The following is a 23214-nucleotide window of genomic DNA, read 5'->3' as shown; positions in this document are numbered from 1 at the left end:
CACCAGCATCTCCTGGGAGCTTTGAGTCATGCAGAATCTCAGGCCACTGAAACCCACTGAATTGGAATCTGCATTTTTAAGGGATTCCCAGGTGATTCCTGTCTATAAGCCAGTTTGGGGAGCGCCGGCAGAAGAATGTTTGGAATTGGGAAGCTAGAAGGGATAAACTGGAAAGCTAGGAGGTGATGATGGGAGTGTGGGCGTCTTGAACTTGAGGTGGTGGACAGTGTACCTGACTGCAGCAAAGAGGGCTAGCGCAGGGAGACATCCCCCGCATCCCCCCACCCCCGGCACCAGCTTCCAGGCTGGGCGCTTTAGGTAGGAAGAAGCCAAGGGCTCTCGGGCATTAGGACCCCAAATTAGGCCTCACCTCCCCAAGTTAGTGAGTTCGACTCCCATCCCAGTAGCTGGTAATTTATGGATTATTGAATTTCCTTAATTTTTTTTTTTTCTTTCTAAGACTTGCAAAAGTAGAGCGAACCCCTTTATTTCTCTTTGGGGTAGTCTAGCATGGCTCCCCGCTCCGATCCGTCGCAGTGGGACAGGCCACCCTGCCTCCCTCCCCCTGCAATCCTCCGGACGGGTGAGAGGACAGGTTTTGCATTCAGGCAAAAGAAATCGCTCCCCGAACGTCCAGTACAGGGCGAGATGGTGGCGACCGTGGGGCGTGGCAGAGCGATTAGTACGGCCTGAGCCCTGCGTGCTCTGCGCGCTGCGGACTCTTTGCGTCTGCGTAGTTCACCCAACTCCTTTTCTGCCTCCGCTGCGGCGATGGCGCCAGTGGTTAGTATGGCTCCGTGTGAGGCCTCGGCTCTGGGGAGAGGCACGTGGGCCTCGCCGGCCCGGCCCCTGCCTGGCTCGCGGTGCACGGCTCTCTGCAGCATCCTGCCGGGGCCGGGCTAGCAGGCCGGCCGGAGCACGCTGGGGCGGCCGCCGGGCCCCGCACCTTGTGGGCGGAGGAGGCCGCGGCCCGAGGCGTGAGGGGCAGACCCGGGGCTCTCGGAGGCCGCGGCTTGGGCTTGGGCCCCTGCCTGCGCGGCCAGCGGGGAGCTGGCAGCCTGAGACTGCAGCCTGGGTCGGTCAGCGGCCCTTGGAGCCCGGCCGGCGTGAGGCAGCCGAGGCCTGGGCCTGGTTACCTGGGCGGAAGGCGGGGAAGGAGGGGACCCGGCGCCCTCGGTGACCAGTGGAAAGGTCCACGGAAGGTGGCGTGGCCGGCCTGTTTTCAGAGGGAGGCCCGGGTTAGAGGAGCCTTTCGCGTCTGCGGAGGAAGTTAAATCTTCAGGGTGCAGCTCTACAGCCCCTTTTAGGGGTCGGGTGAGGGCCCAGTTCCATTCGCTCTCAGCCAGGCTGGGACTGGGCCCTCGCGCGGCGCCCTCGCGTCACTCCGGCTGCAGATCGTTCTCCCAGGTTACTGGGAGGAAGTTTTCCTACCCTCCTCCGTTGCTGGGACGCCCTTGGGGAACATTTTCGGCTCCTCTCCATTTTTCTGCCTGGGTGGGCTTGTAAGGCTTCTAGGCGTGTGTATGCTTTTGGTTTAAAACCATGGTGGGAGGTATGGAGACTCTTGCCGGCAGGTCTTTTATTTGCTGATTGTATATTTCTGGGGCTAGATTTTTGAAGCAGCCCTTTTGATTGTTACTAGGAAGACATGTTGGGGGCGGGGGAAAAGTGACTTGTTGAAAGCTGAACGTTTGAAAAATTGACCCAGTTGATACAGGTTTTAGGTGAAGTTTTTTGAGACATGAAGAGAGGTAAGACGGATTCTTGGAAAGGTCTGTTTAGATTCTGAAAGGCTTTTTCAAGTGCACCTGCGGGTAAGTAGGTTGTCCAAATGCTTTTCTTAACGGTGTTACACTTGTAGACGGAGAAGAATCATAGGAGGTTTTTTCTGAGAGTGCAGAGGCTGGAACCCTGTCGTTAAACTAGTGGTTTGAAAGTGCTAGATTAAATCAGTCAAGAGGCCAGGAATTGTCGCCATTAACGTTATAATTAGAACCTAAGTTTTAGTTTTATCCTTGTCCCAGCTGGGGTTAGATGGGCTGCTGGGATGTGTAGTTCTGGTCGCTGTTCTGAGAAGGTAGATGAGACAGGACGAAGGGAAAACGGCTAAACTGCATCAGGACCCGAGCCTGGAAAGTTAGGACACGAATTTGTTGCAGATTAAAGCTGTTTTGGGTCCGCAAGGCATGTGCACGCCTGTGTCTTAATCCTGGAAGAAAACGAATGAGTATTCCTTTAACTTTATTTTGGAAATTTTAGGGCAAACAAGAGGAAACGTTTATTTTATTGTAGTTCATAAGCTAACAGACCTTCATGCTCATAGAAACCGGCGAGGCTGGAAAGTGCACGTGGGTCAGGAGTGCTAGCATGATTTCCCCTTCAAGAGGGCATGACCCCAGGTTTGTAGAGCAGCATCTTGACTGTGATCCGGCGTCCACTCTGGGCGCCTTTGCAGGGGAACACAGTTTCATGGTTTTTTTGTATTTGCGTGTACTTTTACGATTCTAGTAGTTTTGCTTTTGTTGAGTGTTTTTTTTTTTTTTTTTTTGCGACTGGTTATGCCTTCATCTCTGTTATCATTTGTATACTTTTCTTAGAAAAAGCTTGTGGTGAAGGGGGGCAAAAAAAAGAAGCAAGTCCTGAAGTTTACTCTTGACTGTACCCATCCTGTAGAAGATGGAATCATGGATGCGGCCAATTTTGTAAGTTACACCCTCGATGTCACCCTGGGCAGTAGTGAACCCTTTGAGTTGTTGCTGAGAAGACCTCCTGGAGCATGCTTGCTGGCTGGCCCCGGCTACTCTGCTCTTCTGGCTCTACTGTTTGACGCTGGAGCTTTGTCTAGTTCCGCTTCTCACCCTTGCTTTCCCGTGTAGCAGTTGTGAGGAGTAAAGGAGATGCGCTCTAGCACGTCAGTGCCAGAGAACTACCTCATCATCTTCAGTTTCCAAAGATGATTTTACTTAAAATTTACTAGGAAACAGGCACACCTTTGCACTTGAGTGTGTTTTAAGTGTAAGCTGTGGACCCTGACCCTCAGGGCCAAGGGGGTGCCTGTGACCTGGGCCTGATGCTTGGCTCTGGGGCCTTGGACAGATGGCAGCATCTCCTTGAGTTTTCTCTTTTATTAAGCACCAGAGCTTCAGTGTTTCTGTGAGAATATCCTGTTTGCTGATTTGTAATTGGAGCTTTTGGTTTTTTTCAGGCCTTGCTCTGTACTGATTTTTTACCCTCATGTTGGCCCCATTCCCCAATATTCCTCTATTTCACATAAGTCTAGAAAAATTAACCTCATTGTCACATTTTTGACTCTGCAACTTGGCCGTGGCGTTTTACTGTTTTCCTCTCCAACAGCCAAGCTCGGGGGAATTCAGGCATATTGTGCAGAACCCTAACTTGACATTTCCTCTTTAGTCCAGAAGGTCAACTACTGCGAGATAAATAGTACAACAAGAATAATTTTCAAATAGAAAAGTCAGAGGTTTGCCTTACAGCCACTACTTACAAAGCGTGGAATTCGGGTAACCTGTAGTTCACTACCCTCTGGTAGATGCCTTTTGTGTCCTGGCCTGTCCTGCAAGAAGTCCTTCACTTGACTCCTTAGTTCCTTCTCCAGCCAATGACTTCTTGCTTTTCTCCGTGGCCTCTTGCCCCTCGTAACTTGTGGCTTCTTCCAGTTTGTGTCTGGGATGTTCCCTTCTCCCTTCCTCCCTCTGTACTGATCTGCGTATGCGTATGTGACTGTCTTCCTTCTAGACGCCTCCTGAGGATAGAAAACACGAGTCATTTATGAGTCTGAGATGCAAAGGTCAGGATTTCTGACCTAATCACCCCCCCCCCCCCCGCCACCCGCCAACCTGTCGCCAGTTAACATATTGTGTATTGGAGTTTTTAAATAGAGGACTGTAGGAGTTGGGAGCTGAAGGGACTTCGTAGCATTGCAATAGCAAGAAAACCAAAAAAGAGTCCTCCTTTTTGGTCAGAGACTCCTGAAACCCATGGAAGTGAATGACCAGCCCAGGCTTCCACGAGGGTTTGCCCAGAGTCCATCTCTGGGCTCCTAGGCCACTGTCCCTTCTGCTGTTCGGTGATGGTGCATGTGGCCCCTCAGCAGATCTGTAATTGTTTTGGTCACTGTATGTTTTTGTTCCTTCTGCTGGATCGAAGACCTATTTTCTCTTATCACACAGAGGACAATTCTTCATATGTCTTAGGTCCAGAAGTTGTTTGTCACTTTGGTTGCCTGTATCTTGTAAGTTTGGGCCTAGGTTTCCTGACTACTCTCTCCCGAGACCCAGGAGTCAGAGCCTTGCATGGCGTAGAGGCACATTGAGCATATGTGTGGGAATAGTCACGTATGTTCATGCTAGGATGTTTTTAGTTACATATGTAAACAGTTGAATACCATCTTCCAATTGCTGTTCCTAGATTTCAGATCTTTGGCCAAAGATTTTCTTTTTTTTTTTAAGATTGAACATTTAATGAACTATATTTGCTTAGAGTTAGGAGTATAAAGAAAATGAGATGGGTGAACTGGTCAATTTGATGATTTCTACAGGAGCAGTTTCTTCAGGAAAGAATCAAAGTGAATGGAAAAGCTGGGAATCTCGGAGGAGGTGTTGTAACAATCGAAAGAAGCAAAAGCAAGATCACTGTAACTTCCGAGGTGCCTTTTTCCAAAAGGTATGGTAAAGAGATGAGCGTTTCTTGCCTGCATCCTAGCACTAAGATTCCCACCCCCACCTTGGCCGGGAATGTTACTCCACCTTGAGTAATCTGCTCTGTGGTTACCTCTGTTAGCCTCTGGAGCAGTGTCCAGTGTAGGGGGTGGTGGATGAATGGATGAATGTTATGGTAGTTAAAAGTATTCAACTCTTAGTAGATTTTTACAGTTTTGTTTTTCACAGGCTAAAGTATTTCAAGCGGTAAAGATGCTCGGACTTGCTTAGACTGTGTCCTTAAAAGTGAAGATCTTGCTTCCTTTGCCTCTAGATGACGTTGAAGAGCTTTCATTTTTAAGTTTATGGTTTCCCCCGCCCCCCCCCCGCAAATGCTACTGTAATTAGGTGAGGGGTCTGAAATCTCAGTTTAGACTGAAGCCACTCTGTTAGTTCCTGTGGGCCAGTTTTTTTAAGTTGGAGACAGCAGTTCACTTGCCCTGCTATATATTTATGTCTTTGGTTTTGAGAATGAGGTTAAAAACACGTTACAAGTCACTACGGAGTTGGACGTGTTTATACCTAGCTCCTAGCCCAGAGCCTGGCGTATAATTCTTAGGAGCGTTTAATCAAACTGAATCAAACGGTAGGAAGTTTGAAGGGTTAGGACAAGTTGGTTATAGTTAAGCCTTTGCTTTTATTTTTATTTATTTATTTAAAGAATAGGGTTTAATTAATTAATCAATATTTATTGGCCGTGCTGTGCGGCTTGCGGGATCTTAGTTCCCCGGCCAGGGGTTGAACCAACACCTTCGGCAGTGAAAGCGCCGAGTCCTAACCACTGGACCGCCAGGGAAGTCCCCTTTGCTTCCATTTTTAACTGAAACAGTCAAGAGATGACTTTAAGGCTAAGTGAACTACTCCTGTTCTGCCTGACTGCGTTATTTCATTTGTGCAGAAGGCAGTTTGATAGAGTGAGAGATGGGGCAACTGGAGGGCCTCCAGGGTGTGCTTAACACCCACCCCCCTGGGCTTCTGCAGAGCTCTCAGGGAAGCGCTTTTAACCTAGCTTCCCCCAACATTCTATTAGGAGAATACTCAAACCACCTAAACTTTTGAATTAACCACCTCACCTGAATACAATATAGTAGAAATAGTAAATGGAAAAAAAAGAATACTTTTTAGATGAAACTAACAAACTGATTTATTTTTATGTAGGGAAAAGTGGGTAGAATTGAACTGAGATCTTCACATCTTTGTGAAGATTGCTTTGTTGGCGTAAGTAAGACAGTTGAACAGTGTTCGTTTCTTGGAGGTGTTGAGTTTGTTGGTTTGTTAATATTTGGGTCCTGGCTAAAGTGCCACAGTTTGCCTGTGCATCTCATTTGGTCCTTGTACTAGTCTGAAGAGATGCTCAGTATCATGAGTCCTGTTTACCGAGGGCGAATCTGAGGTCTGGAGAGGTTCATTTGCCCAGTGCTGGGTTTGCTGGGCGTTCTATTCCTCTTTATGGCTTTGGGAAGATGCCAGAATAGATAAACCTCAGGGCCTCATAAGCGGACAGATGAGAGATGAAACAGGATTGCAGGCTTTCTTTTGAGCACAAGAGGCATCGCTGCCTTTAGGTGAACAGAGTTTGCTGACAGCGCTGTGCAGGGTTGGCTGCTGAGCTCGCTCAGGCCGAGGCAGCCGCTGGGTGGATGGACTAGAGAGGCCAAGTGCTCTCACTGCAGAGTCGCCGTCAGGGCGGTTGCCGGGGCGGGGGGCATCGGGAGATGAGCGTCACGCAGCAGGAGTGAGCGTGTGTGTGTGTGTGTGTGTGTGTGTGTGTGTGTGTGACACGACCCTCAGGCCCGGTCCCAGTAACCCAGCAACCTCAATGGCAGGTTTCAGTCAGTGAGGTGAAGTACTTGGAGCTCATTGGAAATCCAGCAGTTTCTCAATCAAAGGTACTGAGATTGTGTGCTTAATTGCCAAATTACTACCTTGATCTCTTTCCCTAGTGGTCACTAAAAACCATTTTATAGGTGAGGGCTGTTGCTTCATGGACAGCAGTCCCATCTTAATCTGTTCTCATTTTTATGTCCAGGTTAGATGAAGTGTGATTGATGTTTATTCTCATTAGAGCATTGGCTGGCTATAATATTTGCCTGTCTTTGCCATTTTTGAACCATGGGAAAACACCTTGAATTGTTACGACTTTGAATGCAGGGGTTTCATAAAAGTTACAGTGTTCCAGAATTTAAGAAGGCCTTGTATCTGGTGCAGTTCTGAAGTGTTCTTTCTCTGCAGGTATTTGAAATATCTCACCAAAAAATATTTGAAGAAGAATAATCTCCGTGATTGGTTACGCGTAGTTGCTAACAGCAAAGAAAGTTACGAATTACGTTACTTCCAGATTAATCAAGATGAAGAAGAGGAGGAAGATGAGGATTGAAACTCAGTTATCTGGAGTATTTTGTATGAATTCTTAAATAAAATTTAGGAAACAAAATGGTGGCTTTCCTTGTATCTCTGCAGTGTGGATTGAACAGAAAATTGGAAATCATAGTAAAAGGGCTTCACTTGGGCTGCCACTCACTTGCTTGTAATTAAACTTTTTTTCTGCTTTAAAATTTCAGTTCTTTTGGTAGAAATACCAAAATGTGTAAGTCTCCTTCAAGGGAACTGACTACTGTTTGTCATTGAACAGGTGGATGAGGGCGTGGAGATGTGAGTTCAGTTAGTTACTATTTTACACAAAAAGGGGTGGGTCAGTTTCATCTGGTACTTTTCTCAAAGATTGAGGAATACAAATGTGGGAACTCCTGATTCACTGAAAGCAGATCCAGTGACTTGTTTCTGAGGTTCTTTTTTTGGGAAAGTGGCAGTGTCGATAAAATGTAGGCTTCTGGGGCATTTGTCTTCATTTTCTGATTACAAATTACTCTTGATGGACACAGTTATTACTATGTATGTTAATCCTTTTTCTTCCTGTAGAAATAAAATGTCCTTTTGCTTCGCATATTCTACTACACCTCTGGAAAGGGTCTGGAGAGCGACTGTAAAAGTCACAGGTGTTCAATTAAGGAGAGGTCTACAAAATACGAATTTGTAAATAAGCATTGTTTCTACAAGTCCTTGCACCAAACTGTCACTTTGAACCCCACCAGGGGGAGCTGGAGATGAGGAATAGTGGAGCTTCCAAAGGTGGGTGTCGGTGAGGTTGCCTGGGGTCAGGCTCAGAATCCCAGAGTTCTGGAGTCTTACCCCGGGGGCAGGTGTGGAGGAGAGGGGCCTGGGAGACAGCTCAGGCTGAAGAGAAGTCTTGAGATGCCCAGGGAGTAGTCCCTTTCACACCATTTAGGCCACAGCTGGGCTTAAAAGTCATTCTACAAACACGTTAAGCAGGGCCAAACTGAAAGGGCTTCCCACGATGTTGGGGGTTCTGCTGTACGTGTACAGGCTAGAGATCTGTGAAAGGTCATTAATGAGATCATAAAGATGTGACTGTTGCTGACAATATCGAGAGTGACTTTGAGAAGAGATCCTGATGCCTTACGGTGCCCTCTAAAATTTAAATTTTACAGGAATGTCTGCATTGTTTTAAGGTTACGATGTATCAAATTCATGTCTTTCAAGAGCTTGCCTAGGGTGCCTTTCCACACCTGAAATTCTTGTGATCTTTCTAGTTGCATAGCTGGAAATTAAATGTTTTGAGTCATACCTTGGCTCCAATTTAACATCTGGTGCTCCTTGGGTTGAATTTAACCTGTTGAGGCTTTGTAATTTCATTTGTGGTAAAGGCTCTAGCATTTTCTATTTCTATGCAAATTTCTTGAAGCAGAATTGTTTGCCTGTTTCTCCGCCCTGGAGGAGGCAGTGTTTCTTTCAAATTTAACTGAGCGTCAGTCGCTCTTTGGTGCTGTCCATTACCATGATTATTAACTTTGTTAGCAAGTTTGTGACTTGGGTTTGCAAATTTTACTTGTTTGTTGCATTGATGTTCCCTTGTAGTAATTCTTAGTTTGGTTGTAAAAAAATTAGCCCTGGGCTGAAATTAGCATATAAGTTTTTTTTTTTTTTTAAACTATTCCCAGAATCTAAAACTTGTAATAAAATTGAAACTTTTTGGTTTTTCTATGCCTTTTGAACTCTTGTATTTTGACTTTTGATCACATTTTATATTAAAGTGGCTAACGCATGGCTACTATTATTGTACAAGGCTTTTTTTTTTTTTTTTAAAGGATTGGCATGTTAATCTGTTTAGCAACAATAAATTGGTTGTCCTCACTGATGAATTGCTGTACCAACAATGACCTTGGACTTCATTAAGTTTGAGAAGAGCATGTGTCTTTTATTCCCACTTTCTTCACCCTAGTTATGCCGCGGTGCCTCAGGTTCTGGAGTTGACTTATAACCGAACTCTCCATGTAGAATTTCTTCAGACCCAGAGCCGGAGAATAACTTTGCAAACACATGACTTTCTGGTGGAAACGTGATGTGAACTTGAATTACATGGCACCCATTATCCCAGCTGTGCCCGAGCCACAGTTTAGACCCATTTCACCTGCCTGATCAAGGCACAGGAAGAGACTGGGTCTTGGAGCGTTTCACGCTGAGATTTAAGTGCATAAAGGTAGTGAAATAGGAACTTGGTGCAGCCTTGTTCTCAGCTGACTCCAAATCCAGCACGGCTTCACCCTTGGCTGGGTGAACACTATCTCATCTGAGGTTTAATTTTGTTGCTTTCCTTTCAAAAGCCCCCGCTACCCCTTTCTGTGGCTTTTTCAGTGGTGAAGGTGTGCTTTTCTGAGTAGTGTCATCCTCCTAGCATTTTGGGACGAGCCACGTGGTGAAATAGACCAGTGCTGGCTGGTAAGTGGTGCCTAGCACAGAGGTGTTCGGAAACATTGGTGTCACAGATGGGGGGAAAGTGGGAGAGTTGGATCACATCAAATATATTTTAAGACAATTGGTCAAAATTACAGAATGTTTTGGGGTATTTAGGCCTCAGCCTTTTTAGGGGTCTCTTGGTTTCTTGGAAGGTGAGCAGGACCCCAGTATGGTGATAATGGTCCCCTGGTCCATCACTGACACGTTCAGGGGAGCTTGGAAGCTTGCTCTCCTTCCTCTTGCTGCCTGGCCCTTCTGCTGACTTACCCCCAAACTTCACAAGGCTGTAAGCAGGGCCCTGTGCGGGCCCCCCTTCCTGTGAGGGGGGCACATCCCTAGGAGGTGGGTCCCTGACAAGAGACAACTACAGATTTGGCAGTACCAAGGGGACAGGCCTCTGCTTGGTAACCTTGGACAGAGCCAATATATTTTTAAAAATAGTTTTGATTTTTTAAATGAATTTTTCTTGGAGTATAGTTTATTTACAATGTTGTGTTAGTTTCTGCTGTACAGCAAAGTGATTTAGTTATACCTATACATGTATCCACTTTTTTAGATTCTTTTCCCATATAGGTCATTACAGAGTATTGAGTAGAGTTCCCTGTGCTATACAGTAAGTTCTTATTAGTTACCTATTTTACATGTAGTGGTGTGTCAATCGCAGTCTCCCAATTTATCTCCCCCCCTTCCCTCTTGGTAACCATAAGTTTGTGTTCTACATCTGTGACTTTATTTCTGTTTTGTAAAGTTCATTTGTACCATTTTTTTAGATTCCACACATAAGCGATATATGAAATTTGGCTGACTGACTGACTTCCCTCAGTTTGACAGTCTATAGGTCCGTTCTAAAATATTTTGATTTTATTTATTTATTTTTGGCTGTGTTGGGTCTTTGTCGCTGCGTGCGGGCTTTCTCTAGTTGCATCGAACGGGAGCTACTCTTCGTTGCGGTGCAGGGGCTTCTCATTGTGGTGGCTTCTATTGTTGCAGAGCACGGGCTCTAGTCACACGGGCTTCAGTAGTTGTGGCATGCGGGCTCAGTCGTTGTGGCTCGCGGGCTTAGTTGCTCCGCGGCATGTGGGATCTTCCCGGACCAGGGCTTGAACCTGTGTCCCCAGCATTGGCAGGCAGATTATTTTTTTTTCTTTTGCGGTACGTGGGCCTCTCAGTTGTGGCCTTTCCCATTGCAGAGCACAGGCTCCGGACGCGCAGCCTCAGTGGCCATGGCTCACGGGCCCAGCCGCTCCGCGGCATGTGGGATCTTCCTGGACCGGGGCACGAACCCGTGTCCCCTGCATGGGCAGGCGGACTCCCAACCACTGCGCCACCAGGGAAGCCCTGGGGCTTGTTTTTAACAGCAGTCATTTTTGGTCCATTGTTATTAAAATGTATATTTAATAGTTTAACAGTAATCAACGCTCTCCTTTAAATACTACTAGAGATTGTTAGGCAAAAATCCATTTGTTTCTGTCCTTCCAGTTTCTGCTTTGCTTTGGTTTTGGTCATTAAGTATTGTTACCTAGCTGCAGCCATCGCAAGAACAAGGACGGGGAGAGGATTATGAGTGATGAACATCTCGACTCTGATTTGCCAAGTTAAGCAGTTGGAACTGTTCTTCGTTGAATGATGTCTGACTTAACCTCACCTTGGGAACTGGAGCCAGGGTTAATGGTGCGTGTGTGGTGGGCTCTCTGGTGATGGGAAATGCTGTAGGTCACAGTTTCTCTGAAGTGGGACAGGGGACCTGTGGAAGTGTCCTGAACTCATTCCACCATGTGGGAGGGGTTGAGGGCAGGGCTGGGAACTGGGGTGGGCAGTTTGGTGGCACTTAGGGTCTTTTCCTGGTTAACATTCAGGAAAACAGGAGGTCTGGAAAGAGGAAGGCAGCCTTGCCAGGGAAAATGCAGGCCTGCTAAAGCCTCAGTGGTTGAGGTTCCCTCAGCTACGTGTCCAGGAGGTGAAATACAGCTTCAGGCCAGGAGGATCCCTTGCTTTCTTAGTCCGCTTCCCTGCGGCCCTTCCCTTGGCCCTTGCAGGCCACCTGCTCAGGGCAGATTCAACATCTCTCCTAACGTGGTTTAAAAGGGATCCTGGAGACGGGATTCCCAGTGCCCTGCACTTTTTCCGGGAGGCTGGACTGTTCTCTCCCAAACGTGACTGCAGAGGAGCTTTGGTTTGGGGCTTGCTGTCAATTCACTAGGTCGGAAGGGGGAGGAAGAAAGTGCTGCATATTTCTCCAGCTTCCCCCCCCCCCCCCCCCCCCATGCCATCCATCACCTTCAGGTCACAGCTTGGACTCACTGTGGAGTGGGTTGTGGCCACCTCCCCAAGAGGTCTTGCACTAGGGGCCCTTGCCAAGCACCCACAACTCTCCTGGTTCCTCAAAGTCCCCAGGAAGGAAGAGCCCTCCTGGTGATGCCAGTGGCTCGGGTACTGGTGAAACAGGTGAGTGCCCACCTGGATGGAGCGGGTGCTCAGCCAATACCAGAGGGGTGGGTGCCAGAGAGGAAACCTCCTCCTGGCTGCTTTGGGCTTCCCAAGTCAGGTAGATCTTGAGGGTCCTTGGCATGACAGGGTCCTTGGCATGACTGGGTCTCCAGTGGCTTCCCCCAAACGTGTCTGGCCCCAGGCAGTGAGGTGAGAGCGCCCGCCCTTTCCTGGCTCTTCTAGGGGTAGAAAGCCCGCCCCTGAAACTTTTGCGTTTGTAGAGTAGCTTTAAGACTTGCTGCAGCCGAGGCTGGTGGCGCGTGTTTAAAATTCTAGTCTTGCTCCCGAGGGCTTCGGCCTCCATCTTCACCTTTAACAACCGAGGGCTGGCGGCGCGGTTCCTTCCCGCTCCGCGCGGAGTTTTGGGCACAAAGAACGCAGAGCCCGCATCACCCCCGGGGGTCCGGATGTGTTTAAAGCGGACCCCGCCTGGAGGGGCGTTTTGGAAGTGGGCACGTGTGCGGTGGGAGCGGGGCGCGATGGGGTGAGGGAGGAGCCAGCCTGTACAGATTTTTCTGGAGGAATCAGACCCACTGTCTCCAGAGCGGCCCTTCCTCAAGTGCGGGACGCATTTTTTTTCGAATCCTCTTTGGAAAGGGGATTAGAAGCGTGTTGCGGCCGGTGCGGGGCGACCAGGGTCTCGGCGCGTGTGAGCGGAATACTGGAGCTCGCTGCCCGCTGCCCCGGGGACCCCGCCTCCGCGCCCTTGGGGACCCATCCCGGGCGGGGGCGACAGCGGCATTGGGCCCTGCCGGGAGTGCGCGGGCCGGCGTTTCCCCGCCTCCCACCGGGCCCGGCCCACCCGAGTCCCAGCTCCCAGCTCGGCCGTCGGGTCCCCGGGCGCGTGGTCGCCTCGACGGCTCCCCCTGCCGGAGCGCCCTATCCCCACCCCGCACCCAGAGTCTCAGGACTAGTCCCCCCAACTTGTTCTCTGCTGTTAACTAGTCGCGCTGCCGGAACGATGGGATGGGGTTGCCACAGCAACCAGACTGGACGTCACAATCCGGGCATGTGTGCCGCCCCCCCCTCCCGCCCCCCCCCTTCTTGCTGCCTGCCGCCGGCGCTGCCGCCGCCGCCTCGGCCGGCTGCGGGACTCAGGCTGCGGGGCGCGGTGGGCGGAGCAGCCCGGGCTTTGCGGGGAGCGGGGCGAAGGCGGCCGAGAGGAAGGGGGTCGAGACGGGGGAGTGGAGGTTTGGGGGGGTGGGGGGGGCAGGCGGCCGCCATCTTCTCGCCGAGGCCGCCTCGCCCGCCGCGCGCGCCCGTCCGGCAGCACACGGGTTAAGGCTGGCACCGCGCCCGGCGGGAGGGGGGCGCCCACCTCCCCTCCCCCCCGCGCCGGGCATGCGGGGCCCGCTGGGCACCGAGGAGGAGCTGCCGCGGCTGTTCGCGGACGAGATGGAGAACGAGGACGAGATGTCAGGTGAGCGGGGCGCCGGCTGCGCCCGGGGCGGGCGGCGGGGGACGAGGCGACCGGCGGGGCCCCGGGGCCGGACCTCGCGGGCAGCGCTGGCGGCGCGCGGGAAGGGGCGCCGGGCTGCATTCCCGCCTTGCTGGCGCCGCGCGGCCAAGGGCGCGGGGCTGGGCGAGCGGCGGGGAGCGGCGCGCGGGCCGCCAAGGGCGGGTACGATAGGGGCCACCCTGGCCGCGGCGCGGGCGGAGGACCGCCGGGGGCCTGCGCCGGGCGCCCGAAGCGGGGAGGGGGCGCGGCGCCGCGGGGGTCAGCCCGCGTGCCCTTGAAGGGGGCGGGAATCTCGCTCGGCTGCTAGTGCCGCGCACTCGGCACTCTCGCCCCGCGCCGCGCACTCCTGGCCTCGCGGGGACGGGCGGGGGAAGGCGGGACCAGATACCCGGACCCGGCCGGTCTCGGCCCCAGGGTGGGCTGGGTGGGGCCCGGAGCGGGCGGAGGACGGGACGTGCTAGAGGAGAGGGCGAGCGCCCTGGCTGGGGCGGCTTCCCTCCGGGCCCACGAAAGCTCCGGGGTGAGGCGCGCGGGCTCGGACTCCCGCTCCCCTTACCCGGCCGCCGGGAGCCGTGACTGTCGCTCTCAAGCACTTTGCCCGGGCCGCCGGCGTCTTTCTGGCGCGCCCTAGCGCTGGCCGGCGCCTCCAGCCCGCGGTCGCCCGGCTAGTGGCGTTCCCAGCCCACCCTGCTTTGGCTCCGGGCCTGACTCGCAGGGCCACCGCCCCTGCCCTTGCCACCCCTCTCCAGAATTCAGCAGAAAGAGGGCTTGTGCGTCAGGGGTAGCCTCGCGGGATCATTCTTTACTCAACGCTCACCGTTTGTTTGGGACGTTTCCCCTCCTGGCACAGCTGGGCAGGGCCTCACCCTGTCAAGCAGCCTTCCTCCTTCCCTTCTGGGGGACGCTGTCACATCGCAGCTTCCCCGCACCGAGTCACGGCCCCTCCTGGGGGACTTGTGGGCGGTGCCGGAGCCCTCCCTGGCCCTGGAGTGGGGCTGTCTGGCCCCAGGGGGGAGCATATTCCACAGATTGGCACCTTAACTCCTGTGTGCAGGAGGTGAGAAGGGGAGGACCCAGGGGCGGCAGCTCCTCTCTGCTCTGCCTCTCCTACTGAGGGGCTTCCCACCAGGCGGCCATGCCCACTGGGGGGTCTCCTCCCCTGCCCACTTGTTCGCTTTAACAGGGTGACTGGGGCCTCACCCTGCTTTTCAGATAGTGCAGCCAAGTTTGCAAAGAGCCTGCTGGGGTGACGGGAGTGGGGGTGAGGTGGCCACACATGGGTGGACAATATTGGGACAATAGTTGACTGTTACGTGCTGGGGTCCAGGGAATTAGGCCCATTTCCTGGAAGGGAACCCAGAGGCCTAGCACAGGCACTGAAACCCATGGCTGTTTTCTACTTAGGAAGCTGGCTCCTTGGTAAAGCTGGTCACTGGCTTCCTCAGTGAGTGGTGCTCGGGGCGTGGCCCTTTGTGGCACTGATGGGGCCAGTGGACAGCTGAACGTTCATGAACAGACTTATTTCTGGGACTTCACCAACCCCCTGATGGGGTCCCCTGTCCCCCTTTCCCATGCGTTCTGGCTATCCCTGGTTGTGTCAGGGCTTGGAGGGGAAGGGAGGCGAGGAGGCCAGGGAAGGTGTCCCCAGACTGGCGGGCACCCAGCTCACTCCACTTGGGCCTCGGTCCAAGTCGCCTGCCCACCACCTTTCCTCCCTCCTGCTTGCACCTGTCACTCCAGGGCAGGGCGTGGGGGGGGGGGTGGGCTTGGCCCCAGGGCCTCTAGGAAGGCCTCCAAAGTCCCGCAGAGCAGAGACTGCAGCCTGTCCTTCAGCAAGGCCAGGGGCTCCCACCTCCAGAGCACGTCCTGAGCCTTCCCGAGCTGCCAGCTCTTCTCTGTGTCCCTGGTCCAAACCACTGTCCCCTCCGGCTGGTCCCCTCTAGAGCCTTCTAACCAGTTCTCACCGACCACGCTCCGCTCAGCAGCCAGGGTCACCTTTGAAAACACAAAGCAAACCCGGACCCCCACGGCTTGGACTGACTGCAGAGTCCCTTTTCTATTCCACCCTCATCTCCACCCCGACCTCCTTGTTCACACTCTAGCCTCCCTGATGCTTCTGGAACCCCCCAGGCTCCATCCTGCCCTGAACGTTGGCCGTGACCCCTGCCAGACCCAAGCTTTCCTCGGCTCACAACTGCCTCCTTCCTGCCCGTTAGGTCTCAGCTCCTGGCTCCAGCGTAGCCCCACCCCTGTCATTCTCAGGCCCATTTTAATGCTTTATTTTCTTGGCAGTGCTTCCCTGGAATATTATCATCAGCTGACTTGTGTCCGTGGGCTCCCGCCTTGGGTGTGACTCCCGTGACCACCCACTGTGCCTGGCACCTAGCACTGTGGGCGCTAGAGAGAGGGTTGTGGTCTCAGTGTCTGAGGGCTGGGGGGTCCCTGGGTCACCCTGGCCTTTGGACGTGATGACAGCCTCGGCCTAGGCCTCGTGTCTCTCCTGAAGTGCTGGCCGCCTGGCCCCCTTCCCTCCACTGCGGCCTCTCTGCAGCCCTTCAGCCTGAGCTCGTGGCCGTGGCCCACAGGGCTGTAGGGCCAGCAGGTCCCCCAGGTGGCCGTTTGTGGATGGGGGAGCCGGTGTGCTGGGAGCTGTCACACTAGGTTTTCAGTCTGCCGCAGCGGACTCAGTACTTGTCAGGCCTACTGTCTTCACTCTGCCCGTCCACCACCCCCCTCAGCAGTGTTCTCGTTGCCACCCGGGCTTTGGTCGGGCAGCTCTCTGGCATTGAGGCGGGTGGTTGAGCCTGCTTGCGGGGGTCGGGGGAGGTGCCTGCCTCTCGGGCTCAGGGACCCCAGCTGCCAGATTCCCCTGGGCGTTCAGAGGGCTAGTCCAAGAGAGGGCTCAAGAGTCGGGTGGCTCCGCCTCTGCTGCTTGTTTGTGGCCTGACCTTGGGCAAGCTACCCAGTCCCTCTGCCTCAGTGTCCGCACTTGTGGAATGGGCTGTGGCGTCAGCTACCTCATAGAGGGCTTATTATGAGGGCTCGTGAGGCGGTGCACGTGGAACAAGTAGGTCACAGTGCCCAGCACATAATAGGTGCCCAGTAAAGTGTGGCTTGTAGTTAGCACCGTCCAAGGGGAGCAGTTGGCCTGCCTTCCCCAAGGAAATGCTTCTGAGACATGCACCCTCATCCAGTAAGCTGGGGGGCTGGGAGCCTGGGCCAGAGGGGCTGGAGCGAGGGAGGGAGGAGAGGGCCTCAGCATCCCAGGCCTTTTCCCTGCCTTGTAGGCCCAGCCCTTCCTCAGTCCCACACAGAGGGGTGGGTTTCCTAGAGCTGGTGAGCCCATCTTCTCTCCAGGCCAGACAGTGTGACCACTCTGGCACTGGACTGGCCCAGGTCCCCCTAGCCCATCTAGGCTTCTGTGGGCCCAGGGACCAGGAGGGAGGGAGAGCCACGATTCCTGAAGGTCTGTGCCTTCTTAGTGAGCTCCCCCTACGTTGGGGAGATGTGGGTTTGGGGCATCCCGGGGAGCCTGGTCATATTCAATACTGTTTGCCGAGAGGAGGGAGGTAAAGTGGTTATAGCACCCTTTGCCCAGTGGCTTGGCCTGTGGGGTAGTCACTGCATTCTAAATTGATTTATCATTTCATCAATTCATTCAGTCACCCACCCACTTGTTAATCCACCCACCCATGTATCCACCCTCCCACCAGAACATCTACCCATCCAGCCACAAAACCAACCAGTACACCCACCATACACTGGCCAGCCATCCTACCCATTCATCATCCATCCATCCATCCACCCACCCACGCATCCATTTATTTAATCTGTCCAGTCCTTCCTTCCTTCCATCCATCCTTCCTTCCATCCATCCATCCATTGACCCATCATCCATCCATCCACCCATCCATTTATTTATCTGTCCATCCATCCTTCCTTCCATCCATCCATTCATCCATCCTTCCATCCATCCATCCACCCATCCATTTATCTGCCCATCCATCCTTCCTTCCATCCATCCATCCTTCCATCCACCCATCCATTTATTTATCTGTCCATCCATCCTTCTTTCCTTCCATCCATCCATCCATCCTTCCTTCCATCCATCCATCCACCCATCCGTTTATTTATCTGTCCAGTCCACCTTTCCTTCCTTCCTCCCTCCCTCCCTCCCTTCTTTCCTTTCTTCCTTCCATCCATCCATCTTAACCAGTCTCCGCCCATCCATTTATTTACCTGGCCATCCATCCTTCCTTCCATCCATCCATCCATCCGTTGGCCCATCATGCATCCATCCACCCATCCATTTATTTATCTGTCCATCCATCCTTCCTTCCATCCATCCATCCATTTATTTATCTGTCCGCTCCACCTTTCCTTCCTTCCTCCCTCCCTCCATCCCTTCTTTCCTTTCTTCCTTCCATCCATCCATCTTAACCAGTCTCCATCCATCCATTTATTTATCCATCCAGTCCATCCATCCATCCATCGGTCCATTCATCTATCTGTCCATCCATCCATCATCCATTTGTCTATCCATCCATCCACTCACCCACCCAGCATAGATTTCTTGCATGTCTTCTCTGAGCGAGTATTGAACACAGTACACGGTGTCTGACTTTCTGGGGGTTTTGCAGGTGAAACTTTTGAGACTTCCTGCCTTGTCTCTTTGGCTCTGTCCTTATTTCCTTCCTGTTCTTATTCTCACTTACTCTTTCCCCATGTCTATCCCTTTGTCTGTCTCCAAGTCTGTCAGGCTGTCTTCCCCGAATCCTTGCTTCTCTCTGTCTGTCCCTCTCTTTCCCTCTATTGTCCTCGTCCCCTCCCTCCTGGCCTCTCTTTCCTCCTTTTCCCCATCAGTGCTCTGGGCCCCCAGCCTCCTCCATCCTCACTCTTTCCGGACCCCACTCCCTTAGGGTAAAAGCTTCCCCTGTCCTCCGCCCCCACCTGCCTGCCTGCCCGTCTGCCCGTGGTGCTCAGGACTGACGTTTTGTTTGATGAGATGCCAGTGAGGTAGTGTCTGGGTTTTGTTAAATGTCATAAATGAATTATTAATTCTCTCTTGGGCGGGAGTACTGCGGCCCCCCCCAGCAATGTCAGTAGAGACCTGTGGTGTGGGGGGCACTCCAAGGACTGATGGGAACCTTAGTCTTGGTGACCCCTCCTTGGCCAGCCCTAGGGTGGCCCTGAGAACCCCTGGCCCAGCAGTGGCCAAACGAGAGACCCCCCTCCCCCCGCCATCCACTCCTTCAGCCCCGGCCATCCTAGCCCTCCTGAGGCCCTGGGCCCCGCCTGCCACTGCCAAGCACTTAAACTGCATCTCACAGTTTCTAATTCATCACCCCGTGAGAAAGGCAGTCCTCAGCCCATTTATCTTTAAATTTTTATTTATTTATTTAATTTTGGCTGCGTCGCTCAGCCTGTGGGATCTTAGTTGCCCGACCAGGGATTGAACCTGCGCCCTCAGCAGTGAAAGCACGGAGTCCTGAGCACTGGACTGCCAGGGAATTCCCAGTACTCGGCCCATTTCAAGAATGAGGAAGTGGGCTCAGTGGAGAAGGGATTGGGGGCCACCCTGCCAGGAAGGGGTGGTGGTTCGAAGCCTGAGCTCCCCTGTCCCTCCTCCTGGCCTCCAGGTGGTCTTGTTTCCTGCTTGGGGGAACAGAAGGAGACCCTCTCCACAGGCTTCAGAGAGGATGGCGGACGTCGAGCTGGGTCCCCATCGCTGACAGGTTTGCTTACCTTTCTGGACTCGGGTGACGGAGCTCTTGATCCGGCTCCTGGCTGCACCTCCCCAGATCTGTCAGCCACCCTGAATCAGACGACCTACCTCTTCCTTCCACAGTCATAAGTTTTTCTTTCGCTCTGATCACCTTGTGTTTGCTAGGTTCCCTGTCCCCAGAGGACAGGGGCAGGGGATGGGCAGAGCATGGGGACTTGCGGTGGACTAGCCCTGACCCTCCCACCCTGAGGGACCACAGGTGATCTTTCAGACCAGGGGCCGGCCTGAGTCACCTCAGCGTCCCCTGGGCGTGCCTGAGCTTGGCACATGGGCTATGCTGTTTAAATGCTTGTGAAGTAAACGTGGGGAAGGTCTGAATTCTGGGAGGGTCCTATACCTGGAGGGAGGGGCAGGCGCGGGGACCACACCTGGTGGTGGGAGCCACCTGCCGGGGCTCCATCCTGGCTCTACCACCTGCCGGCCGTGAGACTCAGAAGTGGGCAAGCGATGAGATCCTCGGAGCCCGTTTCCTTGTCTGCAGAGGGGGGTGATAACAGTACCGTCTCCCAGGGTTGCTGTGTGGAGTAGATGAATTCATATAAATGAACATATGCTCCCTGCTTCGAGCTTGGTGCAGGTGGTAGGTCCTTCCACTGCTATAAGGTGTTTCGCTAAGAAGGGTCCACCCCCCACCCCACCCCACCCCCCCGCCTGGGCTGCAGCCTGCAGAGCAGCCTGGGGGTCCCGCAGGGCTAAGCCAGAGTGTGCAGCCCCTGGTGAGGGGCTGGGGGAAAGCAGCAGGAGGTGCAGGTGCCTCTCTTTGCTGTCCCCCGCCTTGTCCCCCGTCTCATCTCTGAAGCAGTCTCCCCCGGCCCTGCCCCAGACCTGGGAGACAGATCAGGGCTAATGGGTCCTAATTATAGCCCCTCTGGGGGTCGATGGAGCCTCGGGCCCTGGAGGGGCAGGGCTGGTGCGTGAGGGCAAGGCCGCCTGCCTGGAAGGGCTGGGGGGCAGCAGGGAGCTGGCAGACAAGGAGTCTTGAGGCCGCTTCCCCTCAGGACCCTCCCCCAGGGTGGGGGGGGGCTCCCGCCTTATTGGTGGCTGGGTACCCTGAGGAGGCACAGGGCTGGGATCCGGGAGGGGCCGATGGGCACTGGGAAGGATTGCTTGGCTGTGACTCTCCAGGTCTGGTTTTAGAAGAAGCTCAGGGCTGGTTGCAGAAGAGGGAGGAGGGGGGCAGGGCTGAGTGGGAATCATGGGGGTGTCGGCGAGCAGCGTCACAGGAGGTCAGCCCTGGGCGTCCTCAGGGCCACCAGAAGACGTGCGGGGGAGGAAGATGGGGGTGGGCAGGGTGGGGTCCCCGTGGTCGTGTGCCAGCTCTGGAAGGGCCCTGGAGGAGGGATTTAACCAGACAGATGGCCCTGGGCCGTGAGGTCTTCTGGGAGTGGAGGAGGGGTCTGTCCGAGGGCAGAGGGCCTGAGGACTTCTCCTCCGAGCCCTGTCCTGGGCGTGGGTTAGGGCTAGAGGTGCCCCTACCTCCTTCCCAGGCAGGGTGGGGCACAGCCCACGGGAGATCCCAGGCTTCCTTCTAGAACCTCTCGCGGCCTCCTCTGCATCCATGGTCTGTGCTGCTGGCCGGTCAGTCTGTGACAGTGTGCTGGGCTGGCCTTCCCAGTCTGGGGACTGCGCTGCTGAGGGGACAGGGGACGTGGGGAGGTAGCAGGAGGCGGGAGAGAGAGGCCCCCTCCCGATTGCATCAGCTGAGCCTGTTACATAACCGAGCTGGGCACAGCCAGGGTGCGGGGGTGGCTTTCCCAGGCGGTCTCTTTGCAGCTCTGGGGGAGGTGGAGGCCGTTGGGAGAGTGGGCAGGCGTGGACGGGCATCTCATCGACAGCCTGGCTCCCCGCCAGCCATGTCACTGTCCCCAGAGCCCTCCACTCCAGGATGACTGGGGGTCCCTATGAACGTTTCCAACTGGCCCCGAAATCCTTGCTTCTCCCGTGCCAGGGCTCAGGGACCAGGACGGGCTCGGGTCCTGCTGCCCTAGCCTGGCTCCCCTCAAAGCCTGCCCACGTTAAACCCAGCTTTGGGCCTGCCCTCGCTGCCCGCCCTGTGGGCCGTAGCCCTGGCCAGGGCCACAGCATCTGTGCCCACCACGTGGTCCTGTCCTCAGCAGTGCCCCTGTCTGCCGTTCAGGACTGCTGAGCTGGCTTCCCGGGGAAGGCCAACGCTCAGGCCACCCTCGTGTCACCTGCACGGCAGCTCCCTCACCTGCCTGGAGTTGGTCTCTCTCCGTGTCTGTGTTTGCCTGGCAGGATGGGGAGGGGACTGAGACTTGGGCATGCCCTGTCCCCGTGGACTCCTGGGGGCGCCGGACAAGACAGGGCTAGCACTTGCTTCCTGGGGGGCAGGGCCACAGGCCCCCTGGCAGCCCTGGAGGAGGGCCCTGGGGCAGAGGGATGCTGAGACAGAGGGTGCAGCCCCCGCCTTCCCTGGGTAGGGGGGTGGTACGTGTGGGAACTGGCCCTCCAGGTGTGGGCGGGAGGGGCATTCACTGGGCCACCAGCGTCACCAGCGCCCTTTAGCTGCACCCAGAGTGTGGTGATGGGCGCCTTCCCCCTCCCCTCTGGGGACTCTAGGGGGCAGGGTCCCAGGCCCTGGGGTGGACCCCTCTGGAGGATGGGCGATGTTGGAGCGCCCAGGGTGTGTCCAGGCATCTGTGGGTCTGGCGCGTTCAACAGCCAGGATGTTTTACTCTAAAATTTTTAGACTTCCTGGGCGGGGTTGGGGGGTGCCTATCATTTAAACCTGATTCAGTGAGGACACTCTGCCCATTTCCCATATGAAAGTCCCCTGCGTGGCCCTGGGACTTTCTGCCCTCCTAAGGGTCTCCCAGGGTGGCAGCCCCACAGGGGGGTCCCGCTCGAGGCAGACCCCAGACCGAGTGAGACTCCCTGTCGTGTCCCCCCACCCCCGTGGCACTTCTCCCTGCCCTTCACTCCCGCCCCCCACCCTCCCCCGTGCACATGGGCAGTGAAGGGCGTGGGATGGGGGGTAAGCCGCTGGTGTGGAGGCTGGCTGGCTTGTGGACCCCTTTTGTGGACTCTTTGGAGGTTGTGCCTGTGCCTACTGGAAGCTTCCTTCATCCCGGGCAGGCAGATGCATAGCTCTAGTCTGGGTGGCTTGTTCCTGCGGTGTCTTTTTGCTGCCGTCTGCCCCCAAGAGGGCCCTCCCGCTCTCCGCACCCCCAGCCCTGGGGCCCACGTCCGGTCCCAGGAACCCAGGGCTCGTGCCCTTTCTCACCCCTGACTTCCTGGGTGGGAGTTAGGCCCCAGCCACGGGCTCCCTTTGGGGGCAGCAAGAAGCATGTAGCCTGCAGCTTCTTCTAAGATCCCCACGTGACACACCCGCCTGCTCCCCCCAGTCTTTCCAGTGCGTGAAGGAATGAGGATTCAGGAAAGGCGGGCAGTTTCTAGAAAACCCACCTCTCTGTGGACTGTAACATCGTCCCGAGCGCCCAGCGGAGTGTGTTTGGCATCCTGCTGTGTGTGTCCGGGTACATGTGACGGGGAGTGGGCCTGGCAGGTGCGGGTGGGGACCAGGCGGGGGGGGGGGGGCAGTGTGGTCCTCGAATCCCCATTAAGGGGAGCCCTGGCATCCTCCATGCTGGTCTCTCCTCCAAGCTCCCGGGTGCTTGCTCCAAGGCACCAAGTGGTCCTAGGGGGATGTGACCTGTACGTCCCTGTCATCCTGCACTCACAGGCTCTCTCCTGGCCACGCCGTGGCCCTCTGGAGGGCGGAGGTGGGCCTCGACCCCTCCCTGGGCCAGCTGGAGATGGCTTTGTGACTCCGTGGGGCTGCTTTCTCCCTGGGGAGCCATGTCCACAAGGCCTTTACTTGGTCATTTGTTTTTTTTTTTTTTTAATTTTTAAAATCTATTTTATTTTATTTATTTATTTTTGGCTGTGTTGGGTCTTCGTTGCTGCTCGCGGGCTTTCTCTAGTTGTGG

At 54.6% G+C, this 23214-nt stretch overlaps 2 protein-coding genes and 1 long non-coding RNA gene across 7 annotated transcripts in view; 2 read left to right on the top strand and 1 right to left on the bottom strand.

The window, feature by feature from the left end:
• The first annotated feature begins 685 nt into the window (after window positions 1-685).
• Window positions 686-8934, top strand: RPL22 (ribosomal protein L22). Its single transcript, XM_032627678.1, has 4 exons — window positions 686-783; window positions 2598-2702; window positions 4559-4683; window positions 6951-8934. Exons 1-4 carry the CDS (start codon window positions 772-774, stop codon window positions 7093-7095), a joined length of 387 nt encoding a protein of 128 aa, XP_032483569.1. The 5' UTR covers window positions 686-771; the 3' UTR covers window positions 7096-8934.
• LOC116751592 lies at window positions 2511-14375 on the bottom strand. The gene is made up of 2 exons (XR_004349300.1): window positions 14297-14375; window positions 2511-3763 (listed from the first exon to the last, which is right to left on the bottom strand). It is a non-coding gene; the product is annotated as an uncharacterized LOC116751592 (long non-coding RNA).
• The window catches only part of CHD5 (chromodomain helicase DNA binding protein 5), a 66455-nt gene continuing 56306 nt past the window's right edge, over window positions 13066-23214 (top strand). For 4 of the 5 annotated variants that reach the window (XM_032627552.1, XM_032627579.1, XM_032627542.1 and 1 more), the window contains exon 1: window positions 13243-13440. In XM_032627552.1, coding sequence (XP_032483443.1) covers window positions 13362-13440 — 79 coding nt within the window. In that variant the 5' untranslated portion in view covers window positions 13243-13361. Of the gene's footprint in view, window positions 13441-23214 lie in introns of all 5 variants that reach the window. The other variant, XM_032627562.1, reaches the window with a different exon arrangement.

This window comes from Phocoena sinus, chromosome 1 (genome assembly GCF_008692025.1).
Source record: "Phocoena sinus isolate mPhoSin1 chromosome 1, mPhoSin1.pri, whole genome shotgun sequence".
Taxonomy (NCBI): domain Eukaryota; kingdom Metazoa; phylum Chordata; class Mammalia; order Artiodactyla; family Phocoenidae; genus Phocoena; species Phocoena sinus.
Note: the sequence above shows the minus strand (reverse complement) of the source record. Positions and strands in the feature narration are given on the sequence as shown.

Coding starts and splice junctions, on each gene's coding strand:
- RPL22 (XM_032627678.1), top strand. Junction 2,703..4,558: donor TCATGGATGCGGCCAATTTT/GTAAGTTACACC, acceptor TGATTTCTACAG/GAGCAGTTTCTTCAGGAAAG. Junction 4,684..6,950: donor GAGGTGCCTTTTTCCAAAAG/GTATGGTAAAGA, acceptor CTTTCTCTGCAG/GTATTTGAAATATCTCACCA.